This window comes from Branchiostoma floridae, chromosome 4 (genome assembly GCF_000003815.2).
Source record: "Branchiostoma floridae strain S238N-H82 chromosome 4, Bfl_VNyyK, whole genome shotgun sequence".
NCBI lineage: Eukaryota > Metazoa > Chordata > Leptocardii > Amphioxiformes > Branchiostomatidae > Branchiostoma > Branchiostoma floridae.
This window is the reverse complement of record NC_049982.1, coordinates 25137824-25157316: the sequence shown is the minus strand read 5'-3', so window position 1 is coordinate 25157316 and position 19493 is coordinate 25137824. Positions and strand designations below refer to the sequence as shown.

At 40.5% G+C, this 19493-nt stretch overlaps 2 protein-coding genes across 2 annotated transcripts; both read left to right on the top strand.

Moving 5' to 3' along the window:
* Nucleotides 1–8269: 8269 nt before the first annotated feature.
* Nucleotides 8270–14079, top strand: LOC118412792 (short transient receptor potential channel 4-like). The gene is made up of 9 exons (XM_035815813.1): nucleotides 8270–8724; nucleotides 9034–9216; nucleotides 9879–10077; nucleotides 10483–10622; nucleotides 10913–11274; nucleotides 11685–11916; nucleotides 12335–12490; nucleotides 13040–13078; nucleotides 13501–14079. The coding sequence occupies exons 1-9, from the start codon at nucleotides 8296–8298 to the stop codon at nucleotides 13561–13563; spliced, it is 1803 nt and encodes a 600-aa protein (XP_035671706.1). The 5' UTR covers nucleotides 8270–8295; the 3' UTR covers nucleotides 13564–14079.
* A 663-nt stretch (nucleotides 14080–14742) lies between these two features.
* Nucleotides 14743–18236, top strand: LOC118412979. The gene is made up of 3 exons (XM_035816072.1): nucleotides 14743–14924; nucleotides 15493–15754; nucleotides 16624–18236. Exons 1-3 carry the CDS (start codon nucleotides 14822–14824, stop codon nucleotides 16631–16633), a joined length of 375 nt encoding a protein of 124 aa, XP_035671965.1. The 5' UTR covers nucleotides 14743–14821; the 3' UTR covers nucleotides 16634–18236.
* The last annotated feature ends 1257 nt before the right edge of the window (nucleotides 18237–19493 follow it).

Genomic DNA, 19493 nt, shown 5'->3' with positions numbered 1-19493 from the left:
ATTAATGAGTCGCCTTATATGGTGCCTTTCCGAGCTTTCGACAACAAAAAGCCAGTTGGTTAGAAGCCACGCCCCAAATACCCTGGCTGAATTGTCAGGGGTGATATTGTTAGGCTTTGCCGCGATGTCAACCCTGAGTGTGAGGATGGGATAAAGTATGTTAATGTATGATGATTTGTTGGTGGCGACTTGGGATGAAGACGCATCAATACGAAAATGCACAAATAGAACAAAGAACTGATCTTGAACATTGAACACATTTATCAAGAAGTGCTACATGTGTAGAGGGGCGACACGGTGAGAACAGTGACAGTTCATGACATCACTGCAACTGTTTTGTTCGTCTGTAGCACCCATGCCTAGTCGCTAGTCTGTGTTTCTGTCTGCAAGGGTTTACCTTACTGTACTGTAAAACCACTGCAACACTCCATATTCACCTTGGAGATGTATCTGACGAAATAAACCTTGTGAATTGATTTACTTGAGTTATAGTAAGGCCACACCAATTTTATTTGTTGTTTCTCGGATTTCCCGACCCTATTTTTTGCTGATTTGATTTAAAAAAAAATGTTTTCAAATTAATGGCCACAGCTCATGTTGACAAAATTTCACTGCCTCTCCTTTCTCAAATTAACTATGGGCCTCAACTTCCAGTAGCTGTATGTGCCTATTTTGGACAGTACATTTATCATTTTCCTTCAAACTTTGGACCTTGCTACCAGGGACCCCCTAAATGTTGAAAGTTTAGGTTTTCCTGTCCGATCTCTCCTACCCCCAACTTTTTGTACAGTTTATTTTTGATTTATTTTTTAATTGACCGACCCAATTTTTTTCTGAAAAAATCCGAGAAACAACAAATAGACATGGTGTGACTGGCAACTGCACAAAGGAATAATTGGCATCTGAATATCAGCATAAAAATGCATCATATTACAGTTCAGATTGGCCTTGATAATTCTCCAGAAGCAGTGTAAAAGGTCTCAAACTTCTAAATGCCAATCAGAGCTCTTGCATTTATTTCAGGAAAATATTTAAATATTTTCTTTATGGACCATCATTGTCAATAAGTACAGTGCCCTAGTGACAGACTTGAGAACTGCAGGTATTTCAGCCACTCTAACCTGCTTTGAGATCGTGTCCAGGGGACTTGTCACACCAGACAACAAGAACAGACTTAGAACATTGTTTAATAAAGTTGTTAAAGGCTAAACCACCAAAGAGTCTTTTTAGGGACGTTAGTTGTGTAACAATGGTGTCGTCTTATGCTATACTGAACACGCTATGAGCCACACTGGAAGGCAGACACGCTGTTGTAGAAACCCACTAGCTCTTTCTATGAAATGTAGGTTATGACATGCTTTCTTTCTTTCAAAGTTGTGCAAATTATCGTTTATGGCAATAATTTTGATAACTGAAAAACAAAATATTGTAATTTTAACAGAATTGAGACGGCTGTGCAATATAATAATTTCATGGTAATACTGAACACTGCAATAGTATTAATGTAACGTCCGGTGTCAGTCTGTTAATGTCCCCTGCATGTTCGTTAAGTAATGACCTACGTGACCTGGGATACATGTATCCTTCTTTTATCCATGAATAAAGAATAATGTTACTACATGAACTCATTCAATCAATACAGACCTTGGTAAAATCTTAATTGACATCAATACTACAGTCCTAACGATGGGAAGCACACATCTGTAAGCTGACTCAGGTCTGTTGTAATGTTCAATTCTCAGAGCCATTTGCGAGATCCTCCCAGTGCTCTGTGGCTATATCAAGAGGTGTGTCTGTGTGTGTATGTATATGTGTTTGTATATGATGTGTGTGTGTGTATGTATATGTGATATGAGTGTGTATGTTTATGTTTGTATGTATGTGTATATGTTTGTGTGTGTGTGTGTGATGTACAACAAGATAGACATAGATGCAGGTGCTATATAAACCATATAGGCCTGGCCATATATATCTGTACATACATACAGACATAGACATGCATATATCTGTAATCTATCACAATGACGGCTTGTCCTGCCTTATTCTTAACTGCCAAATATACCGTAAACATCCTGCATATAAAGAATTTTGATAAGAGAGCGCTTTAACAAAAAATATTTCTTAAGAAAATCCTTGCATGATGACTATTGTATATTACTCTAGGTTTTTCATAAACCCCATTCAAGTTGCTGGTGATTCGTTTTGTTCATTTAGACAATTATTTCAGGTCCTCTGCCTGATTTTAAGTTTATAGATAAAATTTCAACTAATTTGAAGCCTAGAATAGTGGTTTTCCAATGAACGCTTGTTTTAAAACCGTGGTTTCAGCACCAGGGACAGGCCCAATTTACCACAGGTCTTCACTGTAGTTGGTGATCATTTGTGATAATAATGAGTGACTAGCTCTTCGTTATGATGAAGGTTTTATTTTTGTCAGTATTTGTGTCCGTGTGTGTGTGTGTGTTTGCATGTGCGTGTGTATGTAAACTTCCTGGTTTGATATCTCCCGTTTTGATTTATGGTTAGTAGGTAGCTATCTCAGTCAGGAAGAAATGACATAAGTTTGAGGCTTTTAGCAGCTTTTTATACAACTTGATTCAAGAGGACATGTACAATCATTGTATATCAATTGTACAAAATAGGACCTAATAGGCATGATTAAGGAGAAAGCTGTATAATCTTAGTGGCAAATGATGTCATATTCATACTACTGTAGTTATGAAATCAACAAGCTACACATATTAATTTGAACTTGACATCCTTTATTGAAATTGTCATATAAACACCATGCACGTTTCTTCTGTATTTCTATACCATATTCCCAAAATATACTGTTATTTTCATTTTCATAAAGACCGGTAGAATGTAAAATCTCTCAATGTAACATGATAGCAAAGTTGGAAAACTGTAAAAATGCCTTTCTCTTTTCTACATAACAAAATCACAGGGAAATGGAGTGTCCTACGTATACTCTAAAGCACCCAAGCTCCAATGCTGAAAGATGTTTGGCTGAATTGCACTAGTTTCCGTTCCACTTTGCAGCGATGTAAAAGCTACTTCTTCCCTGTTGAAGCGCCACCTGGCGGGTTGGATGAAGAGCTCCCTGTAGAAGAGAAACCGAGTAAACATACTATGTAATTATATGGTAAACAGATCTGTAATCTAAATTCGTGTGTCTAGTTCTATGTCTACATTTCAAGGTAAGACACTTTATAGAAAGAACAATTCTATAGCATGAATGCGAGACTGAAAAAGATGAAATTTTCAAAAGGAATCAATTCCTCCTACAAAGTTTGTTGTTTATCCGTTTTTCAATGTCATTATTTCCAATGCGTTTTCAACCCAGCCCCAAACAATGCAGTCCAGGCGCCACTTACAACTTGTTTTTTTTCACTTCAAGTGGAAGAAAACTTTTCGGGGCCTGTGTGCATTTTTTTCAATAGGCGGATCTCATAGCCAACCCTAGCCCCATCTTCGTCAAAAAGTAGAAATGGAAAAAAATTAAAAGTGCAAATATTTGACGAGCTTGCAGCCACTCTCTGATTGGTCCACCCACTAATTGCCATCCTCTCATTGGTTAAACTGTTGATTGTGATTGACAGTCGGGATGCAGTGTTGCCATAACTCCCAGGTGTTCATCGTATTTTTGTCTGTGGGATTAAAAGGGGTCACAAAGCAGGGCACCATCTTATCCTTATTACCTTTAGACATCTCTGCGCCATGACTCTTGCACCCCTGAGGTTGAGTCTTCCTTGAGGCTTCTTTAAATTTCCTGTCGTCACCTTGAGTAGCGATGTCCAGGTTGGTGGCGCCCTTGTTGGTGAAATCTTCCCTTCCACTCATGGCGAACAGACGGCTGCCGTGTGCGTCTTGGGCTGTTTTCTGTGAGAGCAGAAAAAACGTGTGAATATCCAAGACGAAAGGTAGTGCCGGGACGTCAATGAATGCACATTCGCAGTCTTCTCACACATATGACAAGAAATAAATGAAGTAAGGAAAGTCGTGTAGAGTGCCTTTCCCATGGACACAAGTTCGGTGGCATATCAACGGATGTGAACCCAGTACCTCCTGGTAATGGACCAAACACCCTGCTGTTAATGTTACGCCACGATCCGACATGATAGAGATAGACTGTCACCGAAATGTCTAGTTAAATGACACTTTGTTGTATACAAAGAAAATTGTTTTGAAATTTCAATAACACAATAAGATTTGACTCAGAAAAAGTCAAGCAAATAAATGCACCCTTAAAAACAGTAGGTGAAAATCTGACGAATTTAGAAGGAAATAAATGGGCAGACATTTCTCGCAGATCAGATCTTAAAAATGGCTCTAAAAGAAATATTGTGATGGAATGTCTCTCTATTTGTTTATGCTAGCCTCAAACCGAAGCCCTTTCAGAGAATGTATACATTACCACAGAAAAGACTAGACAGTTTCTTCGTGCCATTGTGCACGATATGCATTGTATACACTTGCATCATTTGCATGAATTGCAGAAGTTAAGTGTTGAATGTAAAAAAAATGCAGTTTTCTCCATTTCTGCAAGATGGCGCTCGCGCACGTTAAATGTGGCATCGAATCATAACCCAAACCACATTGTAACAGAGCAATTAAATGTGAAAAGCGACCACATGGGAAGTGTGCCTATTGTGTAACAAAACATTACACAGTATAGCTTGAAATTTGAGATTCAGTTTCAGATCACGTGTATAGTTCCTCTTCCCCTTTCGTACCACGCCACCCCAAATTAAGAAGTGGCATCGCCCAAAATCTAAGTAATTCAGGCTGGAACACTTAATCTCCCAGAGGAAAATCCCACTCCCCCAACGGGAATAGGACACACCAAAGCTAGCGTAAACCAAACCCCTCTAATATTACAGTGGATGATCATAAACAGGAATGACAATTACAGACAAAATGTGTCGTTGAAAAGGATAGGCCAGTATGATCTTAAAATGAAGGGTTAAAGAAGCTGTAAGGATTTGCAAAAAGAGAAAAAAAACGAACCATTGGATGTACAGATACACGTTTGAAAATAAAAGGTAATAGAACAGCATATATTCATACACATAATTATTACTGTAAATCTGCAAATGTTTGCGGTATTTCATTTTTCGGTAGATTTTTTTCTGTTTTCGCAAAAATAGAGTTCTTGTGCACCAGCATTGTTTGGAACGCAAACTTGAAACAAAGGAGAAAACCTCCTACTATTTGTAACGCAAAAATAAATCCCCGCAAAATTGATTTTCAGTGCTAACATAAAGGCATCTGAGATATCTATAGTTATAGTAGACGAATGCTGTTGCGATTCTATTCTGCTTATGAAATATTTCTTATGTAAGGTTTCCATTTAAAATTGGCATGAACTGCCAATCAGAAGACCATGCCTTCCATACACTATAGCTACCTCCCTCCGTTTCCTAAATAGCCCGCTCTTTAGAGATGAAAACAAAACATTTCTGTACAAACCTTTGCCATAGCCATCGTTGTGGTAATAATAACAAGGCGATATCAGCTTGAATTTGTCTGTTATGTTTCCATCTACATGCATGCACCAGATATTGTCTGCCATTTTCGGGTACTGAATTCGAAAATACGGAACCAGGTACTATTCATGTTGTGTCACATGGAATTACGTCATTGGTTTCAACTGTGCTTCCATATATGGCATGGCGCCATCACCAGCTTTCATTAAAAACTGACTACTGTACGGAATGCTATTTGAAGTGGGAATTTTACTGGATTGCGGTACGTCGACGGCGTTGCTCCGTCCTAAATTAGATTTTCGTTGTCCTTGACGTTGTAATAAAATTATAATGCGAAATGTACAATAACGGCTAAAATGACACTTAACTTGATGTTAAGTTGACGGCGTCGCTGCGTCCTAAATTATATTTGCCAATTACTGTATAATGGGAATACTATCGAAACGTACAAGTAGCTAGGACTAAAATGACAGCAAAGCACACAAAGCGTAAAAGTATTCTTATTTCTATCGATAAAATCTGTTGAGCGCTCTGTCAAACGGCCCAGACGCCTCGCGATGCCGCCAACCGTACTGCAGGTTCAGTGAGATATTATAAAGGAGCATTCCACTCCAGAAGTGGATATCATCATTCCTCAGAGAATATTTAGTTATGCTACAATCAAGTTTTGTTAAATTTACCACAAGTCGACGCCTGAACACAGGGCGAGCATTGTAGAGAATTCCCTTGAAGATCCTTCCAATTGTATACTGGTTGAGGGGGAGGGTCATGACTCCGACAAAGAGTTGGTACTTGTATAAATTTCAATACTTTGATGTTTTAGGATCACTTTTTGATCACATGAAAAGTGTGTGCGGGAACTGTCAGCCAACGCGTCCTAATCCTTATTTATCCATGTATAAAGGTAGCCATAGGCTCCATAGATAGTAGGGTGGTCGTTGAAAAATGCCCATATCTAGTTGTACCTTCCTAAATGTCTGATAGTCCCTTGACTGCTGTTGTTAGAATAGAGAAAATGAACTTGTCATCGTTATCATCGTTGTCATTATCATTATCTAAAACACGTCCTAATTGTGATGGGTTTGATATGTTACGCTTAAGCTTATTGCTGCTTAAGCATGTTCAATATCAACGTCAAACATAGACTTCATCCTCTGATTAATCACGGAATCATATAACGTCTACAGGATGATCTTATTACCTTAGCACTCAATGAATTAATAATGAAATGTAGGATAGAACCATAGGTGATATATATTGTACCATGTTCACAACACTTACAGCGAGGCCACATTCGGAGTAGAACGTCGTACGATTTTGATGTCGTACGACTTTCAAGCAGACTGTGACAGAACCAAATGCCGACAAGGATCTAAGACGGCCGTTACGGTAAGAAGACAGCTGAAATGCGCACGAAACATGGTCGGCTATCGATCCCAAAACCACCCTTGCGATCGCACGACCGTGTGTACCGGGCACTTACTAGCATATGGTGATATTTACATGGCAAAGCTACTTGCCAGATCCGCATGCTCTAAATTAGATCGTGTTTGTCCAATTCAATCGTAAATTTCTCAATGATACAGAGTTCATTCGTTCATTGGGACCACCGTAGTGCCTAGTGACACAGCAGGGAGCAGCAAGTTTTCTTGTAATTTGATTTGCAAGGTGTATTTTGTTTTTACAGGTAGGATTGTCAGCCCTCCTTGAACACGTCCCATCCGAAAGACGGGCAGCCCCAACCGAGATGCCCTACCCAGTATTTGAACTGTTTTTTTTTTTTCAAAGTTACAAATCGCAACCAGGAGCTGTGAGAGATCTACCATTTGGGAGGAACTTGATTGAATATCTGCCTCCACAGGCCTTTACTAAAACCCGTTTCTCGATACAAATAAATGCTAACATAGCCATATTTCTGCCCTATCCTATAGATTACATTTTCTTCATAAAAATGGCACAGCGGATGGAGCGAGCTTTCCTGTCCGCGGTTCGTAACAACGCCGTTGAAGACCTAGCGGAGCTGATTGTCGACGTTGACTTGGATCCCGATACTTTCATCGACATCACCGGTGTCCGTGACGAGTTTGGGCGGACGGCGGTGGAGGTGGCCGTGGACAGCGGGTCGCTAGAGGCGACGGAGATGCTCCTGAATCAAGGAGTACCTGCGGGACGGGCTCTGCTCTACGCGATTGACAAGGAGAACATAGAAGCTGTAGAACTTCTGCTAGATAGGGGTCCGTCGGGAAGCAAAGAACTGTCTGGAGATCTTGAGGTCAGAAGTGTGTTTGCGTGCGTAGCGTGTGCTCGTGCACTAACGCTGTGTGCGTCCAACTGTCCATGCATCTTTCAGTGTGTGTGCTTCTCTCTGCGCGTCTCTCTCTCCCTCTCTCTGTATGTCTGTGTATTGTATGTACCTTTCTGTGTGTAAACTGTTTCTATGTACCTTATGTATATCTCCACTCTCTCTGCATGTCTCTCTCTATGTTTACATGTGCGTGTTTTTATGCTTTAGTATGTGTCTCTCTGTGTGTGTAAATGTCCTACCCTCCCTGTACGTACATGAGCCAGTGTGTATGTGTTTTTCGCTGCGTGTGGTTGTATATCTCTGTCTGTGTGTATGTTTACATCTGTGTCTGTGTGTTTGTATTTGTGTGTGTCTGTGTGTGTTTTTGTAACTGTATCCGTGTCTCTCTGTGTGTCATGTGCCTGTGTCTTAGAAATACAGAGACATCAGTGACTCACTAAAATCATTTCAAGTATTTGTCGCTGTTGTTAGACGGAGGAGGACTTTGCCTTCCACCCCGACATGACTCCAGTCAAGATGGCCGCCACACGGAACAACTATCACATCCTCAAACTCTTGTTAGACCATGGCTTCCCCGTCCCTTCACCTGACGATCACCAATGGACGTCAGTACAAACCTCCCGTGCCTGGCTCACGGCTTACCGTGCCGTCTGTAGCCCCTCCCTGATCCTGCTAACTAGTCCCGACCCGTTCCGGACGTGTTTCCGGACGGCCAGAGCCTTGCGGAACGCCTGCTGGAAGCGGGAACACTACCGGGCCGAGCTGGAGGAGCTGGCGGACCAGTGTGAGACGTTTGCCTGCGAGTTGCTGGCCGAAGTGCGAGACTCGGATGAGCTGGAGACCGTTCTCGAGTTTAACCCTGGGGAGACTACGGACAAACAAGTTTTGCGGGGAACTTTGGAGGCGGCAGTTGAAATGGAGCAGAAAAAGGTATGTGATTGCCAGAGATGCTTGTTTGTAGATTTGTCCTGATGTGTGTAAGGCGGAAATGGTGTAATAGGATACTTGGAGAATTTGATGTCTGATTTGGCTCTGCCCCAATGTTGTAGACAAGCAGGAAGTATACTAGGATACTTGGAGAATTGAACGTCTGGTTTGGCTCGGTTCTAAGCACGAAGTGATGACTCACGGACAACAGAATACTTGAAGAATTGGAGTACTGGTTTGACGCTGCTTCAATGTCGCAAAAAAAAGGAAGTGGTGACCCGCCAAGCTAAATCTCATGTGTGTTGGTTCCAGTTTGTGTCGCACGCCCTGAGCTTCGAGTATGCAGATTTACTTGCCGCAGGAGACATCTACGAACTTCTCGACAGCAAGACGCTTCAGCAGTGGGCAATATGGCAGTTGGTGCTGTTCGCAGTAGCTATCGGCATATTCCACCCATTTCTGACTATTCTGCACATTTTGGCACCAACGACAAAGGCACGTGAGGTGGCATGTCGTTTTTTCTTTGCTGTCAATCACTTTTATCTTTCATGTCATAAGTAATACCATGAGGGTTCACCTGTGACGATGACATTCTTACTGTACACAATATAAGGCATTCACCAGCAAGCTTTTAGTCAGTGATCTATAACCCATCTGGAGTTAGAATGACACAAAGCCTAAGGCATGTAATCTGACCGGAAGAGTGACGTCAGCAACGGGTCAAAGGTACCTGGCAGTCGGTATCGGCCCCCGCCTGCTAAAGGACGGTTGATTGGCAACAAAGACACCTTTGACCCGTTGCTGACGTCACACTTCTGTTCAGATCAGGTGAATGCCCAAAACGTGTAAAAATGTTTCAAGTCCGACTGTCGTACTAGTACTGTCTCAGATGAACGTCTTATACGATTGTTAAGTAATACAGTACGACCAATACGTAGCACTATTATGCAGGTGGATTCTCAAATGCAAGCAGCTGGACTTTGGAAACAGTCTAATCATTTGTGACGTTTCAGGTAATACCCCCCCCCCCCCAAGTCCTACTGTTTCCAAAGTCAATCCAAATGCATCTTGCGAATTTCATCACCTGGATGTCTAACCTCCATCGAAGTAGATAGCACCATTAGTTTAATGAAAAGAGTCTTTTTGTCATTCTATAGCCCGGGAGGCTTCTGGAGATTCCAGCAATCCGCGGAATGTGCTGGTTCGTCTCCCTACTGAGCCTACTCATCGTGCTGATTGTAGAGGCGCAGACGTTTCGAGTGAGCAGTGAGGAGATAGACAGGATGGTACAGAACATCCCGACGTCTGCTGTACAACTGTCCTGGACACAAGCATTCATCTTCCTCTGGATGTGCGGTAAGCTATCTATCTGATTATGTTACCTTCACGAAAGGGAAACACGTTTCCATTCCAAACAGATGGTGTTCGATTACATTGTGTAGCAAGTGACGGGACACATTTGGAGGTGCTCATATACTGGCATGTGAATGTATTTTGGTGAGTTTAAACAGAACGGTAGTATAGCATTACGCGTGACGTCAGTAATGGGTAAAAGGCGATTGGAAGTCGATGTCGCCGACTATTGTTTAAGTCCCACGTACACGTACTGTGTCTAGTTCGATTGGGTCAGACATCCATGGAGGGCCGTCCGATTCAGTCAAAAATTCTGTTGAGTATGTTTTAAGAATTGAGAAGCAGTTTTTTTTTTATTATAATGAACGATAGTGACCTCATGGTGAATTTATGCTAATATCATTCTAGGATTCTTCGTTGAGCAAATCAACAAAGTTTGGCATCAAGGAATATCCCCGTATTTCCAAAGCTTCTGGAATCTGCTTGACTTCTTTGCCGTTGCACTCTACATTACACATGTCGCCTTACGACTTGTGGCTATTGCGAAGGTAAGATATGTTTTGGTAAATATCTTTCTGTCACTGTACACAGAGGCTACGAGTGAAATCACATAAAGGAGCAGTTTTGCATTGCCACTGGTTGGCGCGACGTGAGGTTTCTAACTTTCTAACTTCTAACAATCTGGGGAAGTTGGGATAAGTCTTTGTGGCTTCTCTAAACAGAGTGATTTCTTTCGGTTTGGTTGAATGAACATTTGGAAATAAGATGTGTTTCGTCTCCCACTGCTTTAGATGTTGAATTAAAAGAGTCACAACTAATCACAACCAATTTCATCTAGTGGGATCTCCATGACGGCCATGACATCTCACTGGACTGGGCGGCCAGAGCTAGATGGAACGGGTTCGAGCCGCTTCTCGTGTCCGATGCCGTGTTCGCCATCTTTACTCTAGATGTATTCCTGCGCGCGATGTGCTTTCTGCGCATGTCACGGAATCTGGGGTCTCTCCAGATCTCCTTCGGTCGGATGTTCATGGACATCATCAAGTTCGTCATTTTCCTCGGGCTCGTGGACCTCGCGTTTGCCTGCGGTTTCAACCAACTCTACTGGTTCTACGGGTCTGTTCACAACTACCTCTGCGAGAAGTACCAGCAGAGCAACTTGCAGAACATCGGGTGTTCTAAAGCCCATGGTTATGCCACGTGAGTACATATTTCTCATCTATTGTGTGCCGTTTTCTGTAAACAGTTTACGTTTGGGGCCGCATCTGTTAACAGCGACATCTAGCAGAACCAGTCAGAATTGCCTTGAGGAAGGTCACAGACGATTACCGAAACATCGGTTTCTCTCTTCTTGGCGATCGCTGAGTTAGCTATACTGTACAGCGACCAGAATTGGACTTGTGTAACCCTTGACTTTATGATTGCGATACATGTATAAAAGACAACGAAAATATTTCATCTATGCTATTCCATGAGCGATCTGTGAAATCGTTGGTCACTCAACGAATGGGCTAGCACCTCCTCATTGTAAAATATATCCTGCAAGTGAAACAGCAAGCCCCCACTATGAGGATCTGAACTGACTCCTGTTTCTGTCGGTGGCCCAACAGCCTCTCCAGGACGATGCTTACTCTGTTCTGGGCGGAGTTCGGCATCAGTGATCTCTCCATGCTGGAGCTGAAACCCGGGTCCAGTCCGGTGGAGGCGCTTCAGCTCATGGAAGAGCCAATCTTCACCGAAGTAGTGGGGACCATCATGTTTGCGCTTTTCCAAGTAGTGGCAGTACTCGTACTTCTCAACCTGCTGATAGCCATCATGACTACGTCCTATCAGATGACTGAGGTGATGGTTTCTTTACCTTCTCTGTGAAGATTATGTTTTAGATGTTGTGTCTAGAACAAATAGACGCCGTGTTGATTTCGAATTTATTACAGTAGCTATAAGTTTTCTATCTTACTATTAAAGAAGGGGTTGACAGATCGCCATAATTTTTTGCGTGTAGAGAATATTTGCTGAATAGATAATTTTTGGTGCATATATACGTTTCATTTTCATGTGTATGCTTAGGTAGTGACGTATTGATGTTGGCTTCTCTCTATCTCTCTCTCTCTTTCACTCTCTTTCTCTCTCTCCCTCCCTCCATCACTGCGTTTATGTTTGCGTGTGTTTGTGTGTCTGTGAGTGACCTGCAACGGCTACTATATGAATCAATGCTTCTTGTAGATATTCTTAAAATGTTCCTAAATCATGTTATCTCCAGGACAACAAAGACCAGGAGTGGGCGTACATGTCTGTCAGGGATGCGTTTGACGTCATCAGAGGGAACCTGTCGCTGCCACCACCCTTCAATCTCCTCATGAGGCTAAAATCTGGACTGGTTCACCTCTTCTGTTCGTCACCGTGTAGTAGGACGGAGGTAAGGCTGACCCTAGTTCAAATTCCGAACCCCTAACCCCAATCCCTAGCCCGTAACCCTAATCCCTCACCGCTGAACCAAATCCGTAACCCCTAACCCTAACCCTAACCCTATCCCTAACCCCTAACCCTAACCCTAACCCTAAGCCAAACCCTAACCCAACCCTTTTCCTAACCCCAATAAGAGTCCAAGAGTGGACTAACAGTTTTTTTAAAACATATTTCTATATAACAGTTTATCAAGGAAGCATAAAAAACTGGACCCTAACCTCTGCTTGGAGAGTAGCTAAATTGCTCCAGCTTGTATAGCACAGGTATTGGGCAAACGGCAGCTAATCTAAAGCAACGCAGAACATAATCTCTGCTCTGAGATTAGCTCGTTGATTTCGTCAATGGATCAGCTTCAGTAACGCAGGAAGATGTCAGCTGTGGATTGTACCACGCCTTCAAGATAGGGGTGTCAATTTATTATTCTCCGAAACCTGAAAATACAGCTAGGGTGCCCATACAGAATTGCAAAAAATAAATTTTTATTGTTTTTCTTCTATAGATTGGACCGCCAAGGCTCAGTGGACACCACAAATACCAAGTAAGTATAAATTATAATGCATATTTAGATAGACCGTTAAGATATGATGATGCATTTTTGCATGGTTAGTATTCATTGAATGCTAGCGATAGTTACCAATATGTAGAAAGTTGCAATCAAAGAACGGCATTTGGCTTACTTCTTGAGTAGCTACATCGGTAAATAATCCCATACAGCGTTGCTAATACCCAAACACCACAACGCTGGTCTAGTCTATGTATTGTACATGCAAGGGGCAAGGAGCTTATGTGGAAAAAAAGATTACCTGGTACCTAAAGGCTTTTGCTGCATAATGTCGTATTTACATTGCATAGACAATAGAGCGCGCTAGCGTCAAACAATTGTATGGTTCTTTTTGCCTTCTGTGGTGTGTAAGCATACCGCATAAAGTTTTCATAAAGTCAATTTTTGTGTTTCAATAGACAGTCATCGACAAGCTGGCCAAGCGGTACCGTCTACGAAAAGAGAGAGAAAAGGCCGACTAGGCCTATCAAAAGAGATCGGACCCAAGGGTTCTACCTGTTCAACTTTACGATCTTTTACTAGGACACAGAAGAAATATAGACAATCCCTGATGTTAGGTTTGAATAAGGCCGGACTGATAACCTATTGGAAGTAACGACTACTTAAATATTTGATACCAGAAAAGGACAAGAAATAGTCATGCCTTCAGGTACCGGCAAACTTATCGACCATGAATGGAAATGTTCAAAAATGTGTTTTCCCTAGATCTATCGTAGAAACTTATTGTTACCAAAGATGAGCATCCTCAACAATTAATCATTAAACAACGTCCAGTTAGTTGTGAACAGGTTAGTATTTGCTGTAAGTATACTTTTTTGATTGTTGTAAGGTTTGTGTATTTGTATTTTTTATAGACCTATTAGAGACATTTTTACGTGGTTAAGTATGAATAATAAATTCTCATTATTATGATTATCATAAGGGACAAAAGTGCACTTCAAAGACTAGCTATATTCTTCGTAGTCTGTTGTCTACTTTTGGCCAAGAAGACAAGAAATATAAGATGAGACGGCTTCCGCTGGTGGTTGTAGTTCTTTAGCTGATCACCGCGCGTCGCTGTTCGCACGTCAGTCACCTACATTCCTGCCTAACTCTGTGACCAAAACAGTTGTATACTTACTACAATATCTTGTAAAGATATGTCGTTTAGGAAACGTTTTTGTTTTTGGTACAATTATAACACCATCTAGATGTAACTACTTAGTATGCCTCTTTCTTTGTTGACATCCACTCGCACGATCTCTTCTATACTGATAAGGCCATAGATATTTGAAAAATGTCCGTATCAAAGTATCACAGGGGAGATCGGAACCAGACAAAAGCTGTTCTCTTCACCACGCACCCACCCTCCGTTTACCTAAATATACGGGGAGGCGGAGGGGGGTGGGGGGTAGTCTCGTTATGTGTAAAATATACTAATTTTAGTCAACAGAGCTTGTCTATGAATGCCTACTAGTATTAGGAAACCAAGACGTTAGGCAGAGTCTGAGACCTTTGATTCAGCAAAAAGACGCCGGTAGAGTTGGTTTTTTTACATCTTTTTGTAAGATGTCACCTCATGATCTTTCTGTTATTTTCTTGTTTATTGTTGCCATTGCGCATGCTTTGTTGTGACGCAGTAGGTTAAAATTAGACCAATACTCGCTTTTCTGTTCATCACGGAAAAAGCAAACCAGCAGCTACGCACGATTTTTCCTCTGACTCTTCGTAAATAAGAACATGGCACAGGGGTATAAATACGGTGGTCCGGGAGGGAATAATGGGAATTTCAATCCAAATCGAACCACCGGGTCGACGGTGCAGGGTTTTAAGCACCAGGGAGGTAAGTTTACTACAACGGCGAGAGCATGGACATATAGAAGATAACTACGGGGAAATGTTCAACTAGTACTGTAATATCGTAATCTTCCAGATATATATTTGTACTCAAACATACAGACGTTTTCTAGAATGTATCGTAAGGCTTTCCTCAAAACTTTCGGAAAAACTTACTTCAACAAACTTTTACATTGGAAAAATGTTGCCAACAGATTGTGCAAGAAAAAAAATGTAGAAACAGCTCATTCTATTCAGTGTCGTGAAATGATTGTACATGTATTATAAAGCTCAAAGATATTACATTTAGGTATTGTCTACAATATACCAGGGAGGTTTCAATCAGATTATTGAAAACCTCATGGTCATGGATCGGAGCAGCTATTTATGATCCAAATTTTCGCAATGAAAACGACAAATAAACCGCGACCCACCCTTACCGATGGCGCCACGTGCACATTTCCATTTCCTTCTGGGAAAAATTCTAACAATGTCGAAAAGATTATGTTCCGCGTGTTTTGCTTAATCCATATATGTATGTAACATTTTTAAATTTTTTTTCTTCAAATTCACAGTTCCGTCGGCTCCCTACAATTTGCGGTACGAAGCCCGGTCGCAGCAAGAAGTTGATGTGTACTGGAAGCTCCCAACTGGTCAAGACATCACTTCAGTCAACGTGGAGCTTTACCAGCAGCAAGGGTGGTTCGGCGGCTGGGAAAAGACTGACGAGGGAAATCTTAATGGCAGCACTGAAACGGTTACCGTGGAAAACAAAGTACTGCAACTGCACATACGGGCCGTCAACAGATTTGGAAAGAGCGAGGCTGCAATTATCAAGTACGGATAGTTGATTTTGGGTAACCCCATGGTACCCTATGTACCCTGATATTCACCCGAAAGTTTGTTTTCCTTCTACGATGACACACAAATCCTGCAGAAACAAATAAGGATAAAATGTATTGATCAAATTAATACCTGCATAGTTACTCTAAGAAAAATTGTAGACTGTGTCACGAAATTAATATTATATCTAGACATCAGAACTTTTTGAAATTTATTTTACCGTACTCCTGCTTTAAACCCTGTTCAAATTATCCTTCATTGCATTCCAACAATTAACAATGGATAAGATTTTTGCGCTATGAAAAATAATAGTATGTCGATCTGTATTATTCTTAACTAAATCAAAACTTGCAGGCACATTGTCGTGAATACAGCACTGGTTCATAATTAGTGTCCAGACAGTTGACAGTCCAAAAATCAGTCAATACAAGATCACATTTCCGTGTGTACACTGAACAACATGAAAGCCACTTCAAACCAACATGTGTACACAACAATAAGTAAACCTTCTGACTGAAGATTATAGGGGCCGGTTTATTTCTATTTCTATTTTTTAGCTCAATAATATTGTCTTGAAATGACGTGGTACGTAAATGTGTTGTCATGTTGTAGTGTACATTGTTTTGCCAGAAAAAAATTATCTTTCAGTGAAATAAACGGTGCCGAACACACAACCTTGGGAGTTTTCTAGTCTAACAATTTTTCTGAAGCGTTTATGTCAAAATTCACCAACCATTGGGTGACCAAACTGCCTAACGGAGGCACACACATCATTGATAAGCTACCCATAAATGATTCTTATCACTAGTACCTGCATTGACTTTGACTTGCTTTGACATTTTTTTTACATTCTGTGCCCACAGGCTTGGATAGATGTAGCCGCCCGTGGTCAAGTGATACATGCAGAGTGGTGTGAACTTCTACCACAGCCTGTGCTGGGACCATCACATTACAGGAATACTCTTAATATGATGTTTATATGTGTCGTTCACTTTCTTATAAATGTGTCTTTCACATTTCCTTGTTACAGTAACGTTAGTTCATATACATCCACTGTATTTAAGGGCATTTTATGTTGGTATATCTATGTCTATGGACAGTGCACCGGTTTCAAATTGTTTCCTTTTTCAAAGTACTGATATTCATTAATACTATACTTTAAATACAACGAATATTGTCAGCCCTGCAGATAAATGTGAACTAGCTATATATAGCGCTACAACACATTTCAACACACTCGCTGCAGATTTGACTATTTCTTCTTAAGGTTGGACACAAAAACATTTAGGTAAAGACATAAAAGATTGATTTGTTATTAGAAAAGATGTTGACAGATCCATCCCGGCCATTGTATACATGTACATGATTACCTAACGTTAACCCCATGTGTGCAGAGTCCAGCATTGATAATCTGAATAAATGCCAAGTTACGACACATGTTTAGCCCAAATGTGCCAAATAAAATGTATATTTTGTAGTTTGTACTGGACCTTGCGAAAGTCACAGACTGTGTATTTGGGTTGTGCCAAGAAAGCTTCGACTCTATAAATACCTTCAAAGACAAAAAAAGAGTTCTACATCTGTACTTCATTGTTGCTGTTATGTTTTTAATTGTAATTGCCTGTAACATAACGTATGTACAGTTCTTCTCAGATATTTCTGATTGAAAAATATCAACCCTGTAGCTGAGCTATCTATGTGTAATGCAATGCAGGATGAAAGTCTATGACTAGCATGTTAACACAATATAATCAATGACCTATTATTGTTAAATTATGTTCTGAAACTATTTTGACATCACAAAATGCATAAAGTATGGTTTTGTCCGCTCCTATACTGTTATTATTCTGTAAACATGAAACATATTAGGGCATATGCTAATCAATGTGCAAGACTTGTGACAGAGTAGGTCTTTACTGAATATGTTAGAAGCAACAACAGGACTATTGTCACGAAGAAACTAAGTATACTTTTTAACCTTTGTAAGAATGGAGTGACGTTACTAGTTTCTTAGTAATATACCAGTAGGTTTAACATGGATAAGAATACTTTTTCTGTCTGTATAACAATTTGACAACTTCTCACATTAAGTCTTCAATTATCTTTCCAATGTTTTATCATTTTTTTATTGCGTGCATATTCTCTGATTCATTGTTTAACACTTCTCAATTTTCCACTTTTTTATACACGGTATTATATGTTGTTTAAATTAATTAGCGTTAAGATTATATCGGTTTGGTTTGCATCAAGTGTTTAGTATACCATATCTAGGCGAGAGGTAGTTCTGAAATACAAAATCACAAGTTTGATTTCAGATTTATCTTCTCAGCGTTACACGTACCTTTAACGTTTATGTCTAGTACTTATTTGTTGTAGTTTGGTGTTAAAGTAATATAAGATCACAGAGTTTGGGTGTGTTAACACATTGTCTTTGTTATACTGACGTCTTGTATCAATAAAACCATTTTACATATTCCGCGTTGGTTAAGGCTAAGGTTTTCTTTTAGCTGCTGTACTGTATATATCAATTCAAAATCCTTGATGTTTTTCATAATTTGTGGTATCAACGTATACACGATAATAGAGTCCTTCAAATCTTCTTATTGACCCCGAAATGTTATGAAGTGCTTTACTAATTCACAATCTGTTACAACATGTACTAGCCAAGGTTATAATTTGTTATAATATACTGCACTGAAAGAAGTGATTCTAAGAGATGGCTACGCATATGGCTCTTAAAATAACATTTGACAAAAATGACATGATAATCGTTCATGTTAAATTCAAGGTCTAGATCTCTAAATGAAAACTTTATCAAAACTTTAATCAATAAGATCAATAGTCGATATTCATGAGCAAAGTATGTTTTTTTATCCTGTGTATACGATCGCGATGTCATGCTGAAGCAGTGGTAGGCAAAAAGCAGGTGTTTAGCAAAAGGTTGATTTACATATTAACCAGTAATTTGATCTGCTAATTTAGATATGGATTTTCAATCCAATCTACTGACGTCCTGGTAGGCACCAGCCGTCGAACACCCCGGATATTAACAACAGCGATAGCTCGTATTCACATACTCTATATGTACTCTACACATACTCTTACGGGACAAAATGCTACGGATAAGAGAAATATAATTATCATGTCAAATGTGACATGATTGAATCAGTATAGACAAGTTCATTATATTAAGTTTACTTGTGTGAAAACAAAAACTCCTTGGTGATATAAACTGCAGAATACTATAATGCCCCCTCCCCAAGTAGTACAAGCGAACACCGTATATAGCAAGCTGTTCCCTTCAGCGAACATCCACCCTCAGCTCTGGAGACAAACAACAATGACGTTATCTGTCAAGCGACACTAAAGAAGACCAACTTTTAAGTCTGCGCATGATCAACTGGGGTTTCCCACATTAAAACTAGTCCCGACCGCAGTGTCTTCATAGTTTAAAAGTTGAAACAGACTAACCTAGTGTAGCTACGTACGCATCGACATCGGGAAAACATGGCACAGGGGACCAAATCACATGGTGATGAGTTTGACAACGTTGTCGTGGCGGTCGAGAGCGAAGAAGAAAACTTTTCCGTAGGCCCAGGAGTACAGGGATACTACAAGCCACCACGCAGAGGTACGTCAGAGTTAACCAATATATCGTGGATATGGAAAGATACCTGCATATCAAGAGCCCCTGTAAAATTATACTCTACTCAGGGCTATCTAATCCAGACTT

Coding starts and splice junctions, on each gene's coding strand:
- LOC118412792 (XM_035815813.1), top strand. CDS start 8,296: ATGACTCCAGTCAAGATGGCCGCCACACGGAACAACTATCACATCCTC. Junction 11,275..11,684: donor AAAGCCCATGGTTATGCCAC/GTGAGTACATAT, acceptor GTGGCCCAACAG/CCTCTCCAGGACGATGCTTA. Junction 13,079..13,500: donor GTGGACACCACAAATACCAA/GTAAGTATAAAT, acceptor GTGTTTCAATAG/ACAGTCATCGACAAGCTGGC.
- LOC118412979 (XM_035816072.1), top strand. CDS start 14,822: ATGGCACAGGGGTATAAATACGGTGGTCCGGGAGGGAATAATGGGAAT. Junction 14,925..15,492: donor GGGTTTTAAGCACCAGGGAG/GTAAGTTTACTA, acceptor TCAAATTCACAG/TTCCGTCGGCTCCCTACAAT.